A 26926-nucleotide genomic window follows, 5' to 3' on the forward strand; every position below is an offset into this window, starting at 1 on the left:
ATAGATATATAGATAGATAGATAGATAGATAGATAGATAGATAGATAGATAGATAGATAGATAGATAGATAGATAGATAGATAGATAGATAGATAGATAGATAGATAGATAGATAGATAGATAGATAGATAGATAGATAGATAGATAGATAGATAGATAGATAGATAGATAGATAGATAGATAGATAGATAGATAGATAGATAGATAGATAGATAGATAGATAGATAGATAGATAGATAGATAGATAGATAGATAGATAGATAGATAGATAGATAGATAGATAGATAGGTAGGTATGTAGGTAGCTAGGTAGGTAGATAGATATACATATTTGACACTCCCAAAAATTGTTTTTAAAATACGAGAAACATATGTATTTGTTTAATTCACAATCATGTTGTAAATTGTATCTTCTAAAGTGTAGTAACGGTGATTGTTGACATATAGTTGCTGACATACTACGAATACAACATCGATTGTGAATTGAAAAATTGTGTTAAAACTGTGGGGAATTTTGTTCTTTAAATTGTAAATATGCCATGCTGATACCATAATATTCAAAAATAAGTTTTTAATGATTACACACATAATAATCACTAACTAAAATCGTTAAATATTCTCAATAATACGACACTTGCTATAAATTTCATTTGTTTAAATGATGCCAATTAAAATATTAATATTTCAAATTAAAAAGCAATAAACACGAATTCAAGATTATAAATTAAACATTTTAACATTTACTGTCATCTAAAAAAAAACCATCAAACTACCTACACAAATCTACCTATAAATTTGTTACCAATTAACTTCTGTGAATTTTCATAATTGCCTTGGGAATTCCTAATACATATCGACAAAAAAAAAAACATTTACTGGCAACTCATCATTACACACTTAAGTTTACAGAACTACGATTCCAAAGAAATAAATGAACAAACAAACAAAAACACTTGGAAATGGAGGAAGAAAATACCAACAAGAAGAAATTGTATCGTACAACAAACTAGATATGATCATTGACGATAGGTTGCCAAACAACAGTATGGACTGATACTTTTTAAATGTGGTTTAAGTTTTAGTTTCATTTCTTGGTTTGAGTTTATTTTTTACAAAAAAAAAAAAAAAAAAAAACAAAATCTACAACAACATTGTAATAAACAAAACAAATATTAACAATCAAAATAAACAAGAAGATAAAGAAAAAAAGTCTTGTTATGATAAATGTTAAAAAAAAGAGAAATAATTTTCATTAAAAAAAACTAAGAGAAATTATTAAAATTAGAAATGTCAAGAAAAAAAGAGCAGAAAGAGTTAATGTAAAACCAGATTACCCAAATAAACAGTTATTTGCGAAAACAAAATAATGACACATAAATGTACATGTCAGTCTGTTTTGTTTTCCTTTTTTTTTCTTTGACAGTTTGTATAGATACAGTGCGTAAAAAAAGAGGTCAATGTAGATAAATACACATGCCTACACTTAAAAGTTAGTAAAGTGAGTGTCACATTTGTTTCATTATTTTAAGTTTGCAACTTTTTTTGTTGCATATAATTTTACATTTTTTTGTTATTTGTTTATTTCATTTGTTAAAATGTGACGTTTACAAGTAGGTCTTTGTTAAATTTAGTTTACAAATGGCAAATCTCTTTTTTTCACAAATACCCAGCATTGTAAGTTAAAACGATTTGACGTTTAAAATGACAGAACATGCGTTGCAAATGTAGAGCATTAGGTTTCTAATGTATTTTAAAATTATATAGGAGCTTTTGGTATTTGGTAATTGTTATAGGAGGTAAGGTTTATGGCAAATTAAACGAAGGCCGAAATGAAAACTATAATTTCCTATTAATTTGGACCAAAAGGGGGTGATATGCAGTCTTTCCCTTTAAAATCACTAATTACTATTTTTAGTCTTCCAAGCAATAAATTCAAATGATTTTGTTAATCTTTCAAACTAATATATTATTGGGCCATTAAGGTAAGACTGATTCCAATGTTCCAATACTCTTTGTAAACTAAGATCTCAACGTCTCATTTACAACAAGCGAGAGTTAGTTTGCACTCGTCAGTAGTAATGACTTTGACACGAAAAGAACAACCAGTTTTAAATTTTAACCCCAATAACTGCAATATTCCATACTATACGAATTGAAGATCGAGTTTAGTTTATGGCGGGACATATATTTAGTACCTTGATACCTGAGGTTTTTAAGTTAAAACAAGTATGAATTTATAGTCGGACATTGCCGACCATATGATGCCCTACACCAGTCAGTATGTTAAAATTGTGGATTTTTTTTATATAAAGCATTTAATTTGTTTTATTGTGAAATTTTTTACTTATTGTTGAAAAAAAGAGATTTTCTACAAGAGGGCTCATAGGGGGTAAATATCCTTATAAATTTTGGTAGATGAATTTACGTCTACTACAAAGTTATTTATGTAGATTTTGATCGTTTTATTAGATCGTTTTATAAGTTAATTTTGACCTTCAAGTCATTTTCTGAAGGGGAGTTTGTATGGGGGCTAGGGTCAAATGAGGCCCGATCACTACAAAAATTAGTATTGTCATTTATTGTTCTATAAAACTAATTTTTGAGGATTTTTGTTGACATTATAAAACATTTAACGTAATTTTGAATCTAAAGGCCCGATTCGGGGGGTTCGGTTGTATGGCGGCTAGGATAAATAATGGACCGATTTCAACTATTTTCAACAGCGTTCGTCCTTGAACCAAAAAAAGAGTATGTTCCAAAATTCATCAAATTATCTTTAAAATTGCGACCTGTAGCGTGCGCACAAGGTTTACATGGACACACAGACAGACGGACGGACGGACAGACGGACATAGCAAAATGTACTCAGAAAGTGATTCTGAGCCGATTGGTATACTTTAAGGTGGGTCTAGCACCAATATTTTTGGGTGTTAAAAACTTCTGCACAAACGCATAATACCCTCCCACTATAGTGGTGTAGGGTATAAATAGTGTATTCGAAATTGCAGTTATCTATCTGTATAAAATAACCTGATAATTTTTAATTTCAATAAACTTGAAAAATTCTTACAGTTCAGAAAATCAATTGTTTACGCTGCAAGAAATTTTAAAAAAAAATTCAATCAGATTTCATTGTTAGTGTAAACAACATTAAGAGCACGTTCTCAGTGTAACAAGAGGGCAGGTAGTAAAATTCTTTATGTTTAAATGTCTTTCTTCACTTTTATTATTTGGGTTTTTTAGGCAGTTGCATGACTGATTGTTTAAAAAAAAGAAACTCATTTTAAAAGTATGACCAAAAATTGACTTCCTTTTTGGTGAAGAAAACCAAAATATGAAATATATAAAGTTCATAACAAAATGACACACATATGTTGTAGGATTTGTTTGCAAACGATGAAAGAATTTCCCACACACTCACATATAAGTAGTACAACATATGGATGACTGACTGATTGCAAATGTATGTTTTTTTTTAATTTCATATGGAAATTTTAATAAACTTATTGCCTGAGACAGTTTTGTAGCTGTCACTTGATTATTTTCTTTGTTACTTGCAACATCCACCCAGACCACAAATTGTCAGGTTTTGCAATAAATCGTAAAAATAACACAAAATTGTTACGTTATGAAACCACAACAACCTACAATGAATGTAATGCTAGTTCATGCAACATTTAAAGCATATCCGTATTTCTATTTTGCTATTTGTCAGATAATTTATTGATTTACACTTTTATTTATTTGTTTCCTTGTGGCAAACTAAAACTGTCATTAATTTCGTATGCATCAAATACCACTAAAACAAAACTATTAATTTTAGTGTCAAAGAGAGTGAAAATAAAAATCTAAAAATTATTAAAAACTTTCGCCTTCAGAAAACTACTGACAACCTTTACACAAAAACAAAATTAGACACAAACACTTTTCTTTAACATGTAAACAAACTATTATTTCCAATGTTGCACTCCCTACAACAGGGATGGCAAGAGGAATTTTGGAATAGTACAAAACAGCATTAAAATTGTGGAGCAGACTATAGACTAAACTATAGACCAGACTATAGACTAGACTATAGACTACACTATAGACCAGACTAGACTGTAGACAAGACTATAGACTAGACTATAGACTAGACTATAGACCAGACTATAGACTAGACTATAGACCAGACTATAGACCAGACTATAGACTAGACTATAGACTAAACTATAGACTAGACTATAGACTAGACTATAGACTAGACTATAGACTAGACTATAGACTAGACTATAGACTAGACTATAGACTAGACTATAGACTAGACTATAGACTAGACTATAGACTAGACTATAGACTAGACTATAGACTAGACTATAGACTAGACTATAGACTAGACTATAGACTAGACTATAGACTAGACTATAGACTAGACAAGACTAACGAGTAGACTATGGAATAGACTATGGACTACACTATAGACTAAACTATAGACTAAACTATAGACTAAACTGTTGACTAAACTATAGACTAGGCTATTGACAAGACTATAGACTAGACTACAGTTCAAATTCGGTAAATGATCGTGTACCATAGAACCTGTCACAATAGAATTGTACCAACCGCTTTTGCCAACCCTGCCCATCACTATGACAATTTCTACAAAATACCAACAACTATATACATATTTCGTTTTGGATTTAAGCTGCGCTTTAAGCATCATCATCCTCACCATCATCTTCATATCATGCTCCTCTCTACCAGCAGCATGTGACACCAACCGCATTGTCATCGTCGTCATAAAAAATGATTACGACAATAGTTACAAATATGACATGAATACAAACAAGTAGTTTTTTTGTTCAAAATAGTAGAGAAAAAAATATTTATACATAAATATACACATCCATATGAATTTCAACCAATTAGATGGTGAATTTATGACTATAATACTAATAAATAAAGTGGATGACTGTCAAATACGTGCAGTAGAGAGTTGCCACCTCAAGAGTTATTAGCGTGTTAAAGGTGTAAACAAAATTTCCAATTTCTATTTTTTTTTTCAAATAGATATATTTAAATATTCTGTTCGCATGCTTGAAATCATACTTCAAAGCATTAGATTTCATTTTCGCGCCGTTTAGTAGCCAACAACAACAAAGTGGCAGCAATCAAGATTTGACATTTCGGTAGCTGAAACGTTGCGGTTAAAATAACGTGTGACCAAAGGGAAAGATGGCTTATGGTTTTGTGTTTAACAATAAATAATTTTAAGTGTTTAATAAATAGCAGAAACATATCTAAGAATTTCTCTTACATTACATTAGGTTTTCAAGATATTTTTAATGTAAGAGTAAATTTGAAAAACTCTCGTTTTTGGACATATATATTTATGTGATGTTTTTTAACTGTGCGAAGAGGGCTTTGTTTGTAAAATATGTTAAATTTTGGTTGCATGATGTTTTATGCCGAAGAAGGAAGGAGAAAAGACTTCTTAAAAGTTGACAGCTTGACGTTTCATTTGTCATAACAATGGTTATAAATAAAGTTGTTTTAACGCTTTTATAATGTGTCAAATATTGCAAAAAAACAATAACGATATATTTTAAATTTTAAGACACGATATCTTCAAAATTTGCTATTTCACTTCTATTGATTTGTTTCCAAACCTGTAGAACGCTTTAGCTGGTATAAGTTTCACTTCAGAACAAGGCATCGGAAATAGGCTAGAGTTCTTTTAGACCTTAAATGTTTATAACTCTTTCCCTTTGAAAACATTCGGAAAGATATTTGACCTTTAACTTTACATGAATGTATTGGTAATGACACCATCATACACAAATTTGGCAAATGGATTTAGGGGCAGCAGTCATTTCTCGTGACTTTTCGAAACAGGGTAGGGCTGTTTTACTTGAATTTTCACTGTCTTCGGCATTGCAAGAAATTTCATGGCGGAACAGTATAAATATAACCGAAAGCTAACGGTACATGAAATATTGTACTTCTAAAACTGAATACATCAAAGGTAAAACAAATAGACATAACCCAGCAGTTCGACAAAGAGTCAATGCATACGAAAAAGACAGTAATTTCCAGTAATAGTTAACCACCTGGTTGATCGTAATCCGTATGTCTTGGGTTATGCGTCACGAATGTTTGTAATCGAGAATGAAGACAGTCGTCACTTTAGTGTCCTCTTTGTAAGCGGGAGCGGAGACAGTCGTCTCTTTACTGTCCTCAAGTAACATAGAGATTATACTCTTAAAAGTAGTTTTTTTGTTGTACTTCCGAAAGTAGTTATTTTACCCATCTTTTGGAGAAATAACTTTCTACTAATATACCACCATCTGGTTTATTCAAATTTATATCTATCGGGCCAATCGTCACTTTATTGTCCCATAGTATTCTAGAGAGTAGACTCTTGAAATTTTTAAATTTTAGTTCCATTAATATCTTGCCACTACAAGTGGTAGGTTAAATGGTCAGTTTGGCACTGTCCCGTCGAACTGCTGGGAAATAAACTGCAAGAAAAACTACAACACTCTATACAGAGTATTGTATTACAAAATTGAAGTCTTTAAAGAAATCTTTAATCCACACGTTTGGCATCCCTCTTTTTGAACGACAAAAAGCAATATGTAAATTTAAGATATTCGCTCGTACAAACAAAATAATAAGACCAAAGTAATGTGCATGCAGCAGCACAAACTGCAACACCACTGTCACTACAAAACGTTGCATCTTAAACGAACATGTATGCGTGCATTTGAATTTGAATACAAAAATTCAAATTGAAATTTAAATATAAATATGAAGTACTATTTAATTATTTATTTTCTATCCGCATCTGAAAGCTGTACCGGTTGTTGTTTTTGCTTCAATTGTGGATATATTAGATATACACGTTTTTTTATTATTGTTGTTTATAATGGGTTATGGTGAGATTTTGAATTTTGTTAATTTAATAGTTTGTCATCTATAAGTTTTGTTTGTATTTTAATTTACACATACAAACATGAAAAAAGTTGTGTTTTTGTTGAGCTGTTTATGGTACTTGAGGTTACACATGTTTTTTTTCCAGATTTTGGGTGTGCAATAGACTCTCTAATATTGAACGGTGGGGTAGAAGAGGAAAAAGTCTTGTAAGCAACTTTCTTTGGCATGTAGAAGAAGTTTCTGAATCATCCCAGCAAAATATTTTCAAATTTTGGTAATGAGTATTATAAGTTATGTAGTTTTTTCATACATTACTTGGTAATGAGTTGTTGTTGTCAATAATATAAATGATTTTTTAATAGAATTTGTAGTCAACTGTATGTCTAAAAAGAAATAGTGTTTCTAAAAGTAGTCGATTTTGGAAGTTTTTTCAAGAAATGTTGATATTTGCATTTGTGTGGGAACCATTCCGGATAGAATGATAAAATTACTTTTTAATGGGACAATGAGTAAGACAATAGACAAGCAAACCTAGAAAATAACTGTAAAACCAGTTTTAAATTCAGAAAAGTCTGAAAATGATATTTGTAACCAGTTTTTTTTTTGGTTATCGTCGAAAGATAATAAGTAGTTATTCACCCAAAAAATAACTAATTACACTTTTCTCCAAAATTACTTGCCTACTTACCGGGTATGAATGTCGAAAGATTAACGTGAGCACCTGCCCTGACGGCCTTATCTCACGGTAGTCTTTTTCACCCACTTGGTAGACTAGAGACGGTCTACCTATGAATGAAGAACTCAGGTAGCAATTTTTGTACATGGATGTCCGGCCCATATACAAGCACTTTGTTGAAGTACTCGAGCTATCTAATATTTTACCGCATATGGAATTAATCCGCGTACCCCGGCAAGGAAAAAGCAATCCCTGGTCTAAAGTCAATAGAAGGGGGTGACAAGTCCCGACATCAGGTGAAATCAATCTTCCGACAAAGCGGAAGTGCCCACACTTAATGATGTCATGAAAGAATAGCATTATTAAAAATACAATCTCCACCATCTAATGACCCATTCCAGTGTAATCCTTAACCTCTTTAAGCCAGCGCAACCACACTACTGGTAGTCCGAAATACCCAACAAAATGGATCAAAGGGATGTAACAAAGGAAGTAGGAATTTCCAAAGTCAATTAATTCCAATAATTGCCTCGACAAATAGTCGCGCAGCATTATTAATATATCCTGTTGAGATGGCAACAGCACCGAAGAACTTCCCCGAAGCGTAAAAAGGTATACTAAATCAGAACTAATCTCCAATATATTTAGACTTTCCCGATCTTTCACCAATTTTAGCATCAGTTCCATTCCCATGATCATAAAGATCGATCTACGGGATGACAGGCAACCATTGAATACTGACTGACCTGACAATTCCCCAGCATATACTGGCGTCCCACTACACGAACGGTAAGAGATACCGATCGGGTTTAGGAATCCAGAATATGCTACTTTGTACACAGACCTGTTCGAAGAGAGATTTATCCAACCCAATAGGTATAGGATATATCAGTCCTTAAACCAGCATTCTCTCCCCGCGATTTTGGGTATTAAACCACAGCCACTTCGCGGATCCCGAAGGAACCTCAACCAACTGACCAGCCAGGACATAGACCTGACGGCAACTGGCCACCCGTAGTGCCAGATTATATGGTGCTCTGGTTAGACGTCATGCTAAATCATTCCGAGGCGAAGCCAAGGATACATTTGACATCACCAGTTTATAGTCCCGGCAGACTAGAGGTATTGGTAGCACCTCTTTACCCGGGGATTGCAATGCCCCCGTGGGGACTTACAGGGTATGTAAAGATTTTGCTGGGATGAAAATTTCTTTAAAAAATGTACGTATATTGCAATATTTTAGACTCGTTTTGGCTGTATAACTTTCGCCTCTCCACACCCACTGTTCCCCAATGGATTCAACTATGAGAAAACAAGTGCGTGAAACTATTAATTTTGCATATAAATGATCATGTATGAATGAAGATACAAAATTTATACAAAAAATATTAATGTTTATGGAGACAAAACAGCCAGTGAGGCAACCACTAGATACAACAACAACAGTATGAAATAAATGATGTTTTGTTTTTGGCCGATAAGAGTTATTGGTTGGATGTATGGTTGGCATATTGGTTACACCTTAATTTGTCCAAAGCTTGTTTAAAACTCTATACACTATTGAATAGAAATATCAAGTTAAGAAAACAAAAATTAAAAACTAGAAAAAAATTACACAGAGTTTGGTCAATAATTTATTAACTCAAAGAAATCAATGGGTGTTTATTTAACGTTTTTTTTTTGTTTTTGCGCGCGCCCGTACGCATAAACCACATTTGCAGTGGATTGAAAGTGAAGCGGATTTTAAGAAAGTTAATTGAACGAAAGTAATATTTTTATTAAACATGAGAGACAATCAACATTTGAAGTTAATTTTAAGCTGACGATAAAATTTTTAATTAAAAATATGTTATAGATCCGCAATTAGTGCTTGTTGCAAAAGTTATCTAATTTGGAATAAAATTTTGCTATTTTTTCGATTTTTACAGGTTGAGATTGATGTGTTTTAATGGTCTGGGAAAAAGTTTTTACTGTTTTATGTTAGGTAACATTTGGATTGGAATCGTAACAAGAGTTAATTTCCCTTTCAAATAGTTACAAAGAAAATAAAAATGTTAGTTTTCATTACCAAAGAATTTTCCGAAGGATACCAATAAGAATAGACCAAAATATGGAATATATAATAGACTAAACTATTAGACCCTAAACCAGATTATATACTAGACAATAAACTACACTATATACAAGACTAAAGGCAATATTTTATTCCAGACCATAGATTATGCTCCATATAGAATATAGGCTATAGACTTGACTATAGACAAAACTAGAGTATAGACTAGACTATAGACTAGACTGTAGACTAGACTATAGACTAGACTATAGAGTAGACTATAGACTAGACTATAAACTAGACTATAGACTAGACTATAAACTAGACTACAGACTAGACTACAGACTAGACTATAAACTAGACTATAGACTAGACTATAGACTAGACTATAGACTAGACTATAGACTAGACTATAGACTAGACTATAGACTAGACTATAGACTAGACTATAGACTAGACTATAGACTAGACTATAGACTAGACTATAGACTAGACTATAGACTAGACCATAGACTAGACTATAGACTAGATTATAGACTAGACTTGACTATAGACTAGACTATAGGCTAGACTACAGACTAGACTATAGACCAAACTAGAGACTATACTATAGACTATACTATAGACTAGACTAGAGACTATACTATAGACTAGACTATAGACTAGACTATAGAGTAGACTATAGACTAGACTCCAGACTAGACTATAGACCAAACTAGAGACTATACTATAAACTAGACTATAGACTAGACTATAGATTTGACTATAGACTAGACTATAAACTAGATTATAGACTTGACTATGGACTAGATTATAGATAAGACTATAGACTAGACTATAGGCTAGAATATAGACTAGATTATAGACTAGACTATTGACTAGACTATAGATTTGACTTAAAACTAGACTATAGACTAGACAATACAATAGACCATACTATAGACTGGACTATAGACTAGACTATATTCTTGACTATATACTAGACTACAGACTAGACTACAGCCTAGACTATAGATTAGACATACATGCTTAGTACCTAGACATGATCGGTAGCAGAGTTTCCAATTTCGAAAAACTAGATCAAAATCAATTTTAGCTTTGTAGGAATGATCGACATACGTTACGTCAGTAATTCAATCCATTTCATAAACTTTCAACATGTAGTTCATTGAACCCACCAACTTTGAATAATCCATAATTTTTTTTTAACAACCATCGACTATTATATACATTCAAGTTCAAGGATAATTACAAAATTAAAATTTAACAAAGTCTAGGTGAATGATTGTTGTGGTAACGAAGGAAAAATAATGAGAAACTTAAAAAAACTAAATCAAAAAGTCAACTTTGCGCAAGTTAAACTACAAGTACAACTTGAAAATTATAATAAAAAAAGAAAAACATAATGATGAAAAACAAGCATAATTTTTTAAAACACTTACCTTTTAGCATTTGCAGCGGCATTACCAGCTAAAGTATGAAAATCGTGACCGGCACCATTTAAATCAAGATATTGTGAAGGATGATGTTGATCATCATCACTATAGACAACACCATCATCACGCTGATACTGCTGCAGCAGATGATGATGATCATCATCTTCATTACTATGATGAATATCATCACTATCAAAATCATTTAACTCAGATGGTAATAGTTTTATGGCACCATCAGTATGACGTCTTGGTTTATCGTCACGCAAACGTCTATGTTTACGAGAATAACGATCAGTTTTGAGAGAATTCTGTTGTTGCTGCAGCTGATCTTGTTCTAGCTGTTGGTTGCTGGTGATTGCAGTCGTGTTTGTGTTGTTGGTGCCAGCACCTGTATGTGGTTGATCATGTAGCGAACTACTACTCATATGCATGTGAATGGGTTCTACACTTAATGTGGTGGTATTTGATGATAAAGATGGATTTGATGAAGTCGATTGTGGTTGTGCTACACGATTAGCATTAGAACTTTGCAAAGTTTTACTACCGCTACTGGACTTAACACCTACTAAGGTTTCTTTATTGTTCTTTTTTGATATGTCGACTAAAGAGTCATGACTATTATGATTTGCCAGACCCGGCGGTAGTGAAGAGGATTTGGTCTGTTGTAATTCATCCCAAAGATTACCCTTTTTGTGCGAGTTACGCATGCGGAAGTTTTTGCGTGAACAACCACCCTCTAAACGATGGATTTCGTCTTCATCATCATCGCTGAGATCATTGATAAAAATAGTATTTGGTGAGTATTTATCGTTACGTTTTTTCTGTTGCAGAGCTGATCTCTGCTGAGGGTGATCGCCACCGGAAGAATTATTGGCCAAACCACCGGACATATTGGAATTATTGCTACTGACCACCGAAGTCTTAGTTTGTCGTGATACCGATCGTGAATGTGATCGACGTGATCTACTCGTGGTGGGTGCTTTCTCCTCGTCGTGACTAAGCGATGGCGAAGAATCTTCGTCGTTTGTAGTGGTGGTGGCTATATCGAGACCTTTTTCTTTGCATATTATATCATACAAAGCACTAATCGGACGCGATTCACTGCGTACCCTTACGGCCCGTTTACGATTTGCAAAACGCTGAGTATTACGACTACGACCCGTTACCGTCTGTTGTGGAGGCAATTCGGCGTCGGCTGTAACACAAGGTTTAAAATTGGTACAAGCAAAAACTACACTACCATCGGCCGCCTGTATCGGTGCCGCTAATGGTAGATGACTATTATCTGCGTCTACAATAAAATCTGAGGGTGAACTACTATTACCTTTGATAGGTTTCTGCGATCTTCTGTTTGACGGCATAAAAGAAGGATCGTTGCGATTCTGTTGTCTCTGTTGATCGCTGTGAGTGTAAGCCCCACGAAAAAATGTTCCAGTATTTTCTTCTAATTCCTTCGATAAATTTTGCTGAGGACTTATGGATAGTGGTGGTGCTGGTAGAGTAGCTGTTGTCGTTTTCGGAAATTGATGTTCGTCTTTGATAAGTTTTGATGGTGTTCGGTAGACACTTTGATAATTTTCATTAACCGAATCTTTAGCTTCGGGTGTATGGATCTTTAGATGAAGATCTGTATAGTAAGCTGGTGCTGTATGATGATGAAAGTGCGGATGATGTCCTTGATAACGTTTGGGTAATTTTCTCGATTGTGGTTTAGATGTTGATGATGGTTCCTGTTGTGATTGCAATTGCGTTAGTTGTTGTTGTTGTTGCTGGCAGCTAGTTTTGGCAGTGGCTGAATTTGATGAACTTAAGTCATTCACAGAAACGTCAGTAGCGGATTCTAAAAGATAAGAAAGAAATAATTGCTTTAATGGAAAATCTAATAAAATTGTTAAGATTTAATAAACAAATTTACTTAAATATATATTTTAGTAAATTTTTCAATAAAATTCGATTTCGAAAATATCAATATAAAAAAAGTTGTTCGTTTTCGATAAACTCAGGAAAACCTGAGAAACTTTAGTTTTCTCAGGATTTCTCTTAACATTTCGTAAAAATGTCTGGCAACTTTATGCCGGGAATTTCCTGACTATATGAAAACTCTACTTAACAGTAAAACTATGTTGTACTTAATTAAAGTGTAGTTGTATTTCATTTATTGTACGATTGTATGCATCCCACAGATTTGAATTAGCACTTCAGATACTTTTTCGTCATAACTTTAAGTTTACCTTCAACTACAATAAAATAAAAGTTAAATACTATTTCTGTGAACAAAATATCTACTTCAGTTTACAAATAAAAAAAAATCTCATTAACAACTCAATGCTAGAAGTATCTACAAAATACACCAACACATGATGGGAAAATAAATGTTTAAATAATATACTTAATAATATTTAAAGCGAAAATAATAATAATTTTTATAGAATTTAATTTTATTAAAAAAATCATTTTGTTTATAATACATCAGATTTATAACTCAAACGAACGACTTCCAAAATAAATTTGTAGTTGTTTAAAAATATTTTATAAGTTATGACGTAAGTAAATATTTAATATCTTTATTAATTTATAAAAGTTAAAATAGTTAAATATTGACTTACTGTCTGTCATATATGTATGTATATTAATTACTTAAAATAAGTAGGTGTAGGGTATAAATAAAATTCCCAATTGAAAAATACTTAATGACAAACAAATTTGTCATTAGTTTTAAAATAGATCATAATTGATAAGAAAATAATAATTAGCACTTTTCCATTTCTACGAAGTGAACAGAAAATTTCCATAGAAACAGCTGCGCAAAACTTCACAACAAATTTACTAAATAAATCCATGAATATAAAACAGCCATGGGCATTTTTTAAAATCAAATGCAAAAACGCAAAATCCACTTCATGTATTCGTTGTTTTTTGCTCTATTTAAGACCGTTTTTCTAACTATTTAAAATATTGCTTCTATTAACTATGTGCATTGCCCATCACTGCAAAATTAAATTAATTCCTCTTCAACTGTGTTTTTAGCATAAAAGATTCTAAAGTCAACACTAAAACTTACTAATAAGTTATCTCTAGAAGTATTCTTCTTTAACTTCTTCTAGCAGACATTATTTTAGTTTTATAATATTCCTAAGAAACTTCATTATACTTATTAGAACTTTTTGTGTAAGTTGTTTAATTAAAATAGTTAAAAACTTTTGTAAAATATAGTAATTTGATTTAAATACGTTCAACAATAACAGCAAGAGCTTTAATAGAAATTGAATAGCAAAAGTCAAGCCTTGTGAAAATGTTTGCATATTTCTGCTTATCCCTATAATTTTTTCCACACACTGTCAATATTTAAAACTAAAAAGTGAAACTTTTTTAAAATCATAATGTTTAGATGAAAAACAAAAACATCCACAAAAAATTGATCAACAAAAATTTATTTGACATTTGTCTGGACAATAATCGTGTAACTAATAAATTTAATATAAAAACTAATGCAATATTTTATGCTTGAGCAAACGAAATAATACATTTAACAAAAGTAACAAAAACAACTTTGAAAATAAAAACAATTAAATAAACAAATAAATTTAGACTAAGCCAATTTATAAGAAATTTTCACCGAAAAAATAACAACAAAAACACCCACAAAAATAAAATAAATACGTTTCGTTTCATATAAAATTAATTGTAATGAAATCGAATGAAAACCATTTGTTTTTAAATAATAAAATAAAAAAAATAAAATAGATAAAAAAATAAAATAGATAGATAGATAGATAGATAGATAGATAGATAGATAGATAGATAGATAGATAGATAGATAGATAGATAGATAGATAGATAGATAGATAGATAGATAGATAGATAGATAGATAGATAGATAGATAGATAGATAGATAGATAGATAGATAGATAGATAGATAGACTAATGCCTTAAGTGGGAATCAAACACGGTCTAACTGACTAGAATGCTAACTACTGACCTACAGGAGGCCTTAATCATCAAGAATACATATACGATAGCAAAACGCTATTAAAGCATCAAAATTTACCTTGAAAATTAGGACTTATCGCATAATCTTCCATCTAAGCAAGCTATCTGTCAAACTGAGAAATAGATTTAGACCCATCCACAACACGAGATGTGATTTCAACAGGATGGGGCTACAGTCAAGATAGATGTCAAGATTTGGTCATGACTTTACTTTGAGAAATAAACCGGTTACTAGTTTATAGCGATCAACCAGCAAAAATTTACAACTTGGAAGCAATGAAGAAAGAAAGGAATGTCCAGAAGGTCTTCTTCAATAGGGATTGGAAATAAATGTAAAATCATCTATAATTTAATTTTTCCAAACAACACACCAAAATGAGTATATCACCTTCTTTTACGTAGGTGATTCTAATTCGAAGAAAAAGAACTACAACTTAAATTGAACAATTCTGAATTGAAAATAAATGAAAAAGAATAACACTAATTTGAAATAAAATATAAAAAAATGGACACAAAGCAATAACAAGTGACATAAATGTGTTCAAAAAAAAAAAAAAAAAAAAACAACAACAAGAAACAAACCAAATTAACAACCCAAATACAAAAACTGACAGATAAATTCAATTAAATCTAAGTAGAGGGAGGGCGTATTTAAAAACGGATTAAATATTTCTTGTTGTAGTTGTTTTCAATATTTTTTTTCTATTTCTTTTACGTTTACACAAACAAAAGCAATAAGAACCATGACAGAATACACAAATAAAACGAAAATAAAAGTTGGCAAAAATGTTTAATACACAAAATATACTTGTACACCTGTATTCATGTCAAGGTTAAGTTAATGAAACAGAAAATAAGCTCACGAATAAAAAAGAATAAGAAAATTTAATTTACAATTTTACATTTAATTTATAAGATTCTAATGATGTCAAATTGTTTGAAACCTCATTGTTTTAATATGAGGGTTTGCTTAACTGATAATCGCCTTAATAACATTTTAATTTTGTTGTTTTGTTTCGAAAAAATAAGAAAGAAAATAATCAAGAAATAAAAAAAGCGCAATTTAGTCTTTTTAGAACCAAGATATTTAAAATTTTGACGTAGAAATAATTGTCTTGCATTTAAAAAATATTTAAAAATCCGAAAAATTGGATCTTTTTATAAAAAAAACAACAACAACATCAATTTGCCACACATTTTATTTATTTAAAAGTAAATTGTATTTAAACAATTTTTGAAATTGTTAAATATATGTTTTTTGTTGATTTTTGTTCTATGCTAACGGAGCCAAGACAATTTTGTATAAAACATTAATGCATTTTTTTGAACGTTTTCAGAGAATTTATGTTAAAAATATATGTTTATTTTTAAAGATCATTGACATTGCGCTACTTTTCGATTCGCTTTTGTGTTATAATTTTTTTGTAACGCCAGAAAATAATACAACATAATTTAGTAACGGAATGAAATGTATAAGAGAAATACTATAAAATAAGCCGACTCTGAAATACCCCTAATAACTAGGCCGTGTATGGACTAGACTAAACAACAGACTTGATTATAGAGTAGACTACAGATTAAGCAAGTGAATAGACCATACACTATTCAATAGAGCAGACTATATACTAGATTATAGACCAGTCTATGACTAGACTTTAGACTAGACTATAGACTAGACTACAGACTAGATATAGACTAGATTATAGACTAGACTATAGACTAGACTATAGACTAGACTATAGACTAGACTATAGACTAGACTATAGACTAGACTATAGACTAGACTACAGACTAGACTATAGACTAGACTATAGACTAGACTATAGACTAGACTACAGACTAGACTATAGACTAGACTATAGACTAGACTATAGACTAGACTATAGACTAGACTATAGACTAGACTATAGACTAGACTATAGACTAGACTAGACTAGACTATAGACTAGACTATAGACTAGACTATAGACTAGACTATAGACTAGACTATAGACTAGACTATAGACTAGACTATAGACTAGACTATAGACTAGACTAAACTATAAACTAGACTAGACTATAGACTAGACTAGACTAGACTATAGACTAGACTATAGACTAGACTATAGACAAGACTATGACTAAACTATAGATTAGACAATAGACAACACTATAGACTAGACTATAGACTAGACTATAGACTAGACTATAGACTTGACTATAGACTAGACTATAGACTAGACTATAGACTAGACTATAGACTAGACTATAGTTTAGACTATAGACTAGACTATTGTTTAGACTATAGACTAGACTATAGTTTAGACTATAGACTAGACTATAGTTTAGACTATAGACTAGACTATAATTTAGACTATAGTTTAGACTATAAATTAGACTATAGTTTAGACTATAGATTAGACTATAGACTAGTCTATAGACTAGACTCCTTTTTTATCGTATTCTGCAAATTTTAAAGACAACATGCTGAAAACAAGTTACAAACTCCTCTAATCAACTTAATAGAATAAAAAGAAAAATGTATAATTCTCGACAATATTAATGTTGATGCTTAAAAACAGAACTAAATGGAGACACTAATAATGATGCTACAATAGATATATAGTAGAGATGTTGTTGATAATAATGATGATATTGCTGATGGGTAGTGACTGGCTGACGTTAGCGCTGGTCGGTTGGTGTTGTTCTAAAGTGTGTGAAATTTTATGTGATATGTGTTGTTATACATAGAATAATGATGATATTTTTAAATTGCGGCGTAAAAATATGTGTATCCATGTCTATTTTATGATGACCATAAATTTTGGAAAAATTGTTGCTGTTGTTTTTGGCTCTATATAAAAATAATTGTGACTAATTTTAAATTTTCATGATATTCAGTTAGGAAATGACAAGTATATAAAACAAATTTACTTAAGTTAGAAATGTGTTTAATATTTTATAAATTACTTTTTTATTTCTCTTTTCCTATTGGGTGTTTTGATTAATTTTTTTTTGCGAAAAATTGATTACGTTTTTCTTTTGTTAACAAGTTTGTGTACACATTGACTTTTATTGTTTATTTTAATTTGTTTAAAATATTTGAAAAATTCTCATTTAATAATTTATGACATTTGTTTACTTTATTAATTTTATATTCTATTTTTCGCCTAATACATGCCCTCATATGGATTTAGCGATTTTTTGCGTAGATTTGCTATTTGTTCATCAAAATAATCCGGTGGCCAGCGAAAGTTATCGATTTCTTCATTGCACATAAATTGCAAAGATTTGCAGAATTTTTCCGGAAATGCGCGATACTCTAAAAATAAATATTTACAATATAAATATGAAAGATAAAACAGTAGGAATTTGTGTGGTGTAAACAATGGTGTTGGTATTTATTATAGATTCACAGTGGGATAAGTATAGGGATTCATTGACTATAATACTATAGAATATAGTCTAGAATACTAACTAGAATACAAACTAGACTAGACAATAAACTAGAATATAGACTAGACTATCGATTCGACTATAGACTAGACTAAAGATTCGACTATAGACTAGACTAAAGATTCGACTATAGACTAGACAATAGATTCGACTATAGACTAGACTGTAGACTAGACTATAGACTAGACTGTAGACTAGACTGTAGACTAGACCATAGACTAGACAATAGACTAGACTATAGACTAGACTACAGACTAGACTATAGACTAGACTACAGACTAGACTAGACTATAGACTAGACTATAGACTAGACTATAGACTAGACTTTAGACTAGACTATAGACTAGACTATAGACTAGACTATAGACTAGACTATAGACTAGACTATAGACTAGACTATAGACTAGACTATAGACTAGACTATAGACTAGACTATAGACTAGACTATAGACTAGACTATAGACTAGACTATAGACTAGACTATAGACTAGACTATAGACTAGACTATAGACTAGACTATAGACTAGACTATAGACTAGACTATAGACTAGACTATAGACTAGACTATAGACTAGACTATAGACTAGACTATAGACTAGACTATAGACTAGACTATAGACTAGACTATAGACTAGACTATAGACTAGACTATAGACTAGACTATAGACTAGACTATAGACTAGACTATAGACTAGACTATAGACTAGACTATAGACTAGACTATAGACTAGACTATAGACTAGACTATAGACTAGACTATAGACTAGACTATAGACTAGACTATAGACTAGACTATAGACTAGACTATAGACTAGACTATAGACGAGACTATAGACTAGACTATAGACTAGACTATAGACTAGACTATAGACTAGACTATAGACTAGACTATAGACTAGACAATAGACTGGAATATACTTAGAATATACTATACTTAGACTAGACTATAGACTAGACAATAAACTAGAATATAGACTAGACTATCGATTCGACTATAGACTAGACTAAAGATTCGACTATAGACTAGACTGTAGACTAGACTATAGACTAGACTGTAGACTAGACAGTAGACTAGACCATAGACTAGACAGTAGACTAGACCATAGACTAGACAATAGACTAGACTATAGACTAGACTACAGACTAGACTATAGACTAGACTACAGACTAGACTAGACTATAGACTAGACCATAGACTAGACAATAGACTAGACTATAGACTAGACTACAGACTAGACTATAGACTAGACTACAGACTAGACTAGACTATAGACTAGACTATAGACTAGACTACAGACTAGACTAGACTATAGACTAGACTACAGACTAGACTACAGACTAGACTAGACTATAGACTAGACTATAGACTAGACTATAGACTAGACTATAGACTAGACTATAGACTAGACTATAGACTAGACTATAGACTAGACGATAGACTAGACTATAGACTAGACGATAGACTAGACGATAGACTAGACTATAGACTAGACTATAGACTAGACTATAGACTACACTATAGACTAGACTATAGACTAGACTATAGACTAGACTATAGACTAGACTATAGACTAGACTATAGACTAGACTATAGACTAGACTATAGACTAGACTATAGACTAGACTATAGACTGGACTATAGACTAGACTATAGACTAGACTAGACTATAGACTAGACTAGACTATAGACTAGATTATAGACTAGACTATAGACTAGACTAGACTATAGACTAGATTATAGACTAGACTATAGACTAGACTATAGACTAGACTGTAAACCAGTCTATAAACCAGTATAAATCAGACTATAGACTGGACTATTGACCAGACTGTAGACTAGTCTATAGAAAGGACTATACACATTAGTATATACTAGGTTATTTAAAAATGGAATTTCTATAAAAAGAATTTGTGAATCAATAATTATTTACCACGCTGTTAAACACTCAACTTTTTTTTAATATCATTCTCACCCTTTTCATATTTACAAGCAGATATTTCCATTTCACAATTTGTTTTGAAATGTTTAAAACACGTTCTTTCCGTATCAAAATAACATTGATGTCTCACTTTAACCGAACAGTCATTTTCAATGCGATCTCGACACTTGCTGGCCAAAATTAAAGGGACACACAATAGCAAACTCACTGGAGGAAATTTACAACACAAAATCTTATATGAAAATTTAAGTTTAATATTTTCAATAAACTTTTTACTTACTCCACAAACAACTTAAATAACTAATATTGAACAACATTTTGGTTTCAGTTTTAATTTCACACTAATTTCAAAACTTTACTTTGTACTTTGTGAATCGCATAATTTCTGTGACTGTTTATTTTTGAAATAGAGCTAAAACCAGCAGCCTCATGTCGTTGCTCTGTTTTATTTTCTAAAAATTCTAAATATTTCCTTGTATTTACTTTTTTATTTTACAAACGCAATATTATTATTATTTTTTTTTTTTTGCTATTTTTTTTCTTTTGCTATATTTATTAATATTTATTTTATAATAAACAATTGTATATATTTTTTTTGAAACTCATATTTCTGTTTACGAAAGTACTTTTTTGTTTAAATGTTTTTTTATTTATTTTTTTTCTTTAAATACAAACGCTGAATTTAGATTTCCGTTATTTGCATTTGGATTTTTTCGGATTTTATTGTATTCTAATGTTTTTTGCTGTATTTTTATAACAAATACAAATAGATTTTATTTCTACTGCAGTCAGTTGATGTATTTTTTTAAATTTTTAAATAAATTCCAGTAGGAATTTTATGGCGTTTTGTATTCGTTCAGTCATACGAGCAATATGGAATATTGTTTGGCAATAGAATTGATAAAAAAGAGGGCAATAAAAAAATATTAAAAAAGGGAAAAAATTATAAAGTAATTTATTTAAAAAAATTATTGGAAATATTTAAGCAAAAGCTTCTCCTTTTTCCCCCCTTTTATTCGCGTCTGTAGACTTATTTTTTATCACGTTTACATATGTTCTGCACTACATTATAAACTAGACTATTGACTAGACTATGGACTAAACTTTAGACCAAACTAAAGGCTAAACCAAAGACTAGACTATAGACTAGACTATAGACTAGACTATAGACTAGACTATAGACTAGACTATAAACCAGACTATAGACTAGACTATAGACTAGACTATAGACTAGACTATAGACTAGACTATAGATTAGACTATAGACTAGACTATAGACTAGACTATAGACTAGACTACAGACTAGGCTATAGACTAGGCTATAGACTAGACTACAGACTATACTATAGACTAGACTATAGACTATAAACTATACAATAAGATTTATACTAAAACCTATCTATTTAGTTTTCTATGAACTTGTCATTTTACTATGATCTTTCTAAAAAAGATTACCATTTCTGTTTAGCCAAACCACCATCTCATAAAAATAAATCTTATAATATATATAAATCTAATCTTTAAATATTATACTTTAATTATTAATAACAAAACTGAATAGCCACTATAAACAATTAATATTTTGATAAAATGTTCTGTGAAACAAATAACCGAGCAAGATCATAAATAGTTTACATGGGTTTTTTCGTAATTTATAATTTGTCTTTTTATATGTCTTAATGGGAAGTATGCCAAGAAATTTCTATTTGAAATATAAAAATTCTTTAATATTTAAATTTATAAGAAAAGAAAAATAAATAAATTAACAAAAAATATGTATAAACACACTTTTTACAACATGCGAGCTAGCTGTAACGTCAAGTGAATAAAAACTAAAAATTTGTTGATCATAAAAACGCGCCCTGACAATATTCAATTAGTGTAAAAATTGTAATAAAAATCTAAAAGCGAAAAATTTATTTTCAAAAAAAAATGTTCTTTGTTTTGAAAAATTATTTCAAACAAGTGAGAAAATTACAAAATTTAGAAATATAAAAATATGTAATTATACGAATTTTTATGGAGATGATCACAGTTTTGATTTTAAGAAAAAGCAAAAATAAAAATTATTATTTTTTATTTATTATGACAAGTAAATGTAAATATTTATTACTGTGCAAAGGAACTGTAGGTTTTGGCTTGGTGAAATATTTAATAATTACTAAGTGAGAGAAATAAAAAGAGCGCATAGGAAAAAAGTGTTATTAATAATTTAAATTTATTTTAAATGTACAGAACTTTATTTCATATAAAATATTCTTTAGCACGTTTAACAAGTTTGAACAAGGAATTTGAAACAATATACATTATTTTAGTACCCTACTGCATCATTGTTTAAGAGATTTCTGTTCAAGTGTTTCTTAAAAACAGTTATTGGCAAAAATCTCTCTCTAAGTAACTCTCAAGCATTCAAACCTATATTTTGATGTAAAAATTCCAAATTAAAACAATTCATTAACCCAATAATTTTGTAATTTAATATGATTTTAAATAAAAACTAAAAGAATTTCAATGTAACATTTATTCGTATATATGTAATAATTTCATTGTTCAACCATTTATAATTATCTACATTTTTTTTAACATACGTAAATTATTATTCGGTTGTTGGACCTTTTACATGCTTCAATTGTAATTCAATACATGGTGGGTGGTTGCATGTCAGTTATTTTCGTTATTTTTGTTAAAAAAAATAATTGTAATTATAATAAAGTCTTCTTTTTCTGTCGTCTTTTCATATTAATTTTAACAATTTTTTTTTTGGTTGCCTCACATTGTGTTTGTTTTGTAATGTTTTTCTCACAAATGTTATGTGTGTTTTTTGTTTCTTTTTTAAAGCTCTTTAAAGGTTTAAGTTGTCTGCGTTTTTTTTTCTAAACAAAATTAAATAGAACTTAATAAAGTAGAATTGCAGCGACTGACAAGGGCCTTAATGTTTAAACTCTACAGACTGATCTATAGTGAAGCCTGAAGACTTATCTATAGTGAAGACTATAGACTGATCTCTTGTCAATAATCACGACTATAGATTGATCTACTGTCAAGACTGATCTATAGTCAAGTCTATAGACTGACTTATAGCTTAGACTTAAGACTAATCTATAGCCAACACTATAGACTGATCTATAGTCAAGACTATAGAATGATCTATAGTCCCGACGATAGAATGATCTATAGTCAAGACTACAGATTGGTCTGTTGTCAAGACTATAGACTGATCTATAATCAAGACTATATACTGATCTATAATCAACACTATAGACCGATCTATAGTCAATAATATAGACCGATCAGGGCAGGTCATGACTATAGACAGATCTATATTCAAGACTATAGACTGATCTATAGTCAATACTACAGACTGATCTATAGTCAATACAATAGACTGATCTATAGTCAATACTATAGACTGATCTATATTCAAGACTATAGACTGATCTATAGTCAATACTACAGACTGATCTACAGTCAATACAATAGACTGATCTATAGTCAATACTATAGACTGATCTATAGTCAATACTATAGACTGATCTATAGTCAAGACTATAGACTGATCTATAGTCAAGACTATAGACTGATCTATGGCCAAGACTATAGACTGATCTATAGTCAAGACTATAGACTGATCTATATTCAAGACTATAGACTAATCTATAGTCAAGACTATAGACTGATCTATAGTCAAGACTATAAACTGATCTATAGTCAGGACTATAGATTGAAGAGTAAAGGCTTATCAATGGTCAGGAATACTGAATGATCTATAGGCAAAACTAATGAGTGATCTTTAATCAAGACTATAGAGGTATTTTTTATCAGAAATCAAGACTAAACTGTTACGTATCAAATACTTAAGAAAAATAAATAAAATAAAAATTTCATAATTAATATTCCCAAAGCTTACATCATATTAATATTATCAAATTTATGCAGATCTCGATAATAGTTTAAAAATATTTAATTACTTTTTAATTGCAGGTTCGATTTAATGCCCTACAAATATTACACTGCCACATACGTGACCATTAAACACTTTAACACCCAGTAGGGGAGTAGGCTTAGAAAAATAAAACGAACAAGAATATTCTTAAAGTGAAATGACCCTTGAAAAAATCTCATCAAGTGCAATGTCTACGTGTGTAGTATTATTTTTATACTTATTTGTTTATTATTTTTTATGAAAAATGAATACAAAAAAGTATAAAAAGACAACAATAGTAACGTAATACAGAAATAAATATTTAACATTGTACTCAAACAAGTCATAACAATTGTTAGAAAAATACACATACAAATATTAGAAGAAAACCGACAACTGTCTTTCTGAAAAATAATAAAGAATTCATTTATATAAGTAAATTTATACAAATAGAATAGAATATTTGTCGTCTTGTTTTCAAATTAAAAGAAATAAAATACAATTCGTTACACGGTTCTATTTTATGACACTTAACAATTCATCTTTACAAACTACAAGACCACAAACTACTGCTATTCATAACTACTATTTTAAACTATTATTATTATTATTTCTAATATATTTTGGGTTCCTTGTAAAAAAACCAACACACATTTCGTACTCTCGTAAATAATACTTAAATAACAAAAGAAACCAAAAAATTTGTTTCTATGTTCATATATACATATGTTTATATGTATGTATTTCTGGTGTCGTTGTGGTTTTTTATTTACATAACAAAACATTAAACAAATAACTTTTTATTAGAAAAAAATAATAAAAATAACTGAAACCAAAAAAATATATATATATAAAATAAAGATATATTAAACAAAAAAATATAAGAACGTAAAACAGCTTAATTTATACATAATAATTCTTGTTATAGTTGCACGTAGTTTAAACTAAGATTATTGTTGAGACGTTTAGAAAATTTTCTTTTATCTTTTTGCTGTAATATATACTTGGACTTAAGGTTCATTATTTACATAGATTTGTATGTGTTAACAAAGAAAAGTCATGTAACCAGCTGGTATTATTAGTAGTAAATAAACAAAGTTGGGTTATGTTTGTCTTTAGATATGTATATGTATGTATGTACAAATACATGGGAGGTCAGGAAAGGATAAGGGTTTAATTATAGTCACTTTAAAAGTCTTAAAGATTAAACTAAAACTTCCATGCTTGTTGGAGGTAAGTAAATCTTGGATATAAGTATATCAGCAACACTTATTCGTAAGTAAATTAGTAATAGAAAGTCTTCTATATTCAAGATTATAGACTGATCTATAATCAAATCTATAAACTGATTTTAAATTATAAGACTATAGACTGATCTATAATAAAGACATTAGACTGATCTACAGTTAAGACTGTAAACAGATCTATAGTCAAGACTATAGACATATAGACTGATCGATAGTAGTGTAGATCGATTATAGTCATGGATATAGACTGATCTATATTCAAGTCTATAGATTAATCTTGACTATAGATCTGCCTCTAAACATGATCTATAGTCAAGATTATAAACTCTAGGTTCGACTGTAGACACGTATGCAATCAATAAGGACTGATCTATAGTCAATAATAAAGAATGATCTATGGTCAATATCTATAGTTAAAGCTATATACTAATCTGTAGTCAAGACTATACACTAGTCTGCCTACGGTCAAGATTGAGTTATAGTCAGAGTATAGACTAAATGATAGTCATGAAGATACACTGATCTTGACTAAAGTCGAGATATAAACTTATAAAATTATCTATAATATATACTCAAGACTGAACTATAGTCAATATAAAGACTTATTTGTAGTCAAGACTATAGGTCAAGACTATAGGTTTATTTTTAGTCAAGAATAGAGAATCATCTTCAGCTGATAAATAGTCAATACTAGGCCTTCGACAATTACATTTTAGCCCAAACAAAAATGTGTATCCTATGGCCAAAATTTTAAAAAGACTAACCTAATTTTCGTAAAACCTAACCCTATGTCTGGTTAGTGGGTTTGATAAATATATTTGGATATCATTGCATTAAACTATTTCTTAAACTTAAACCAATCTTTGTCTCTGGAATCTATCATTGTTTGTCCCCTGTGTAAGATATTGGTGTCTTGGCTTTCTAATGAGAATCGCACTACGGTCTACCAAATAAATCTCTGGATAATATAACGGAATCATCAAGGTAATTTGTAAGCTTCAGATATGATCATAAGATTCTCGAAAATTCCGCAAAGGCCTTGCAATGGTCAGAGATTTGTAAAATGCTAGTAGTTAGACAAAGTACTTGTACATTTACAAGGCAGCCAAATATTTATATATAAATCCCAGCAAAAACTTGGTAATAACTTATTCAAAACAAATTAATCTACTTTGTTTTTAAAAGGGAAAGGTAATTACTTATTTAACTCCCTATTTGTAAGCGAGCATAGTAGGTCCAAAGACATGAATCATTCATTGTGCACATCTGGATGATGAATAATAATATAAATATATATTTTCTTTAAAAACCA

General features: G+C 30.3%; 1 protein-coding gene across 11 annotated transcripts in view; it reads right to left on the reverse strand.

Moving 5' to 3' along the window:
• The window catches only part of LOC111675850 (supervillin), a 330599-nt gene that overhangs the window by 150311 nt on the left and 153362 nt on the right, over positions 1-26926 (reverse strand). For 8 of the 11 annotated variants that reach the window (XM_046951094.1, XM_046951093.1, XM_046951089.1 and 5 more), the window contains one exon: positions 11086-12919. In XM_046951094.1, the coding sequence (XP_046807050.1) occupies positions 11086-12919 (1834 nt within the window). Of the gene's footprint in view, positions 1-11085; positions 12920-20478; positions 20653-20725; positions 20778-26926 lie in introns of those variants that run through there. The other 3 variants (XM_046951099.1, XM_046951090.1, XM_046951098.1) reach the window with 3 other exon arrangements.

The sequence above is a fragment of the Lucilia cuprina genome, chromosome 5, assembly GCF_022045245.1.
Source record: "Lucilia cuprina isolate Lc7/37 chromosome 5, ASM2204524v1, whole genome shotgun sequence".
In the NCBI taxonomy this organism is placed as follows: Eukaryota; Metazoa; Arthropoda; class Insecta; order Diptera; family Calliphoridae; genus Lucilia; species Lucilia cuprina.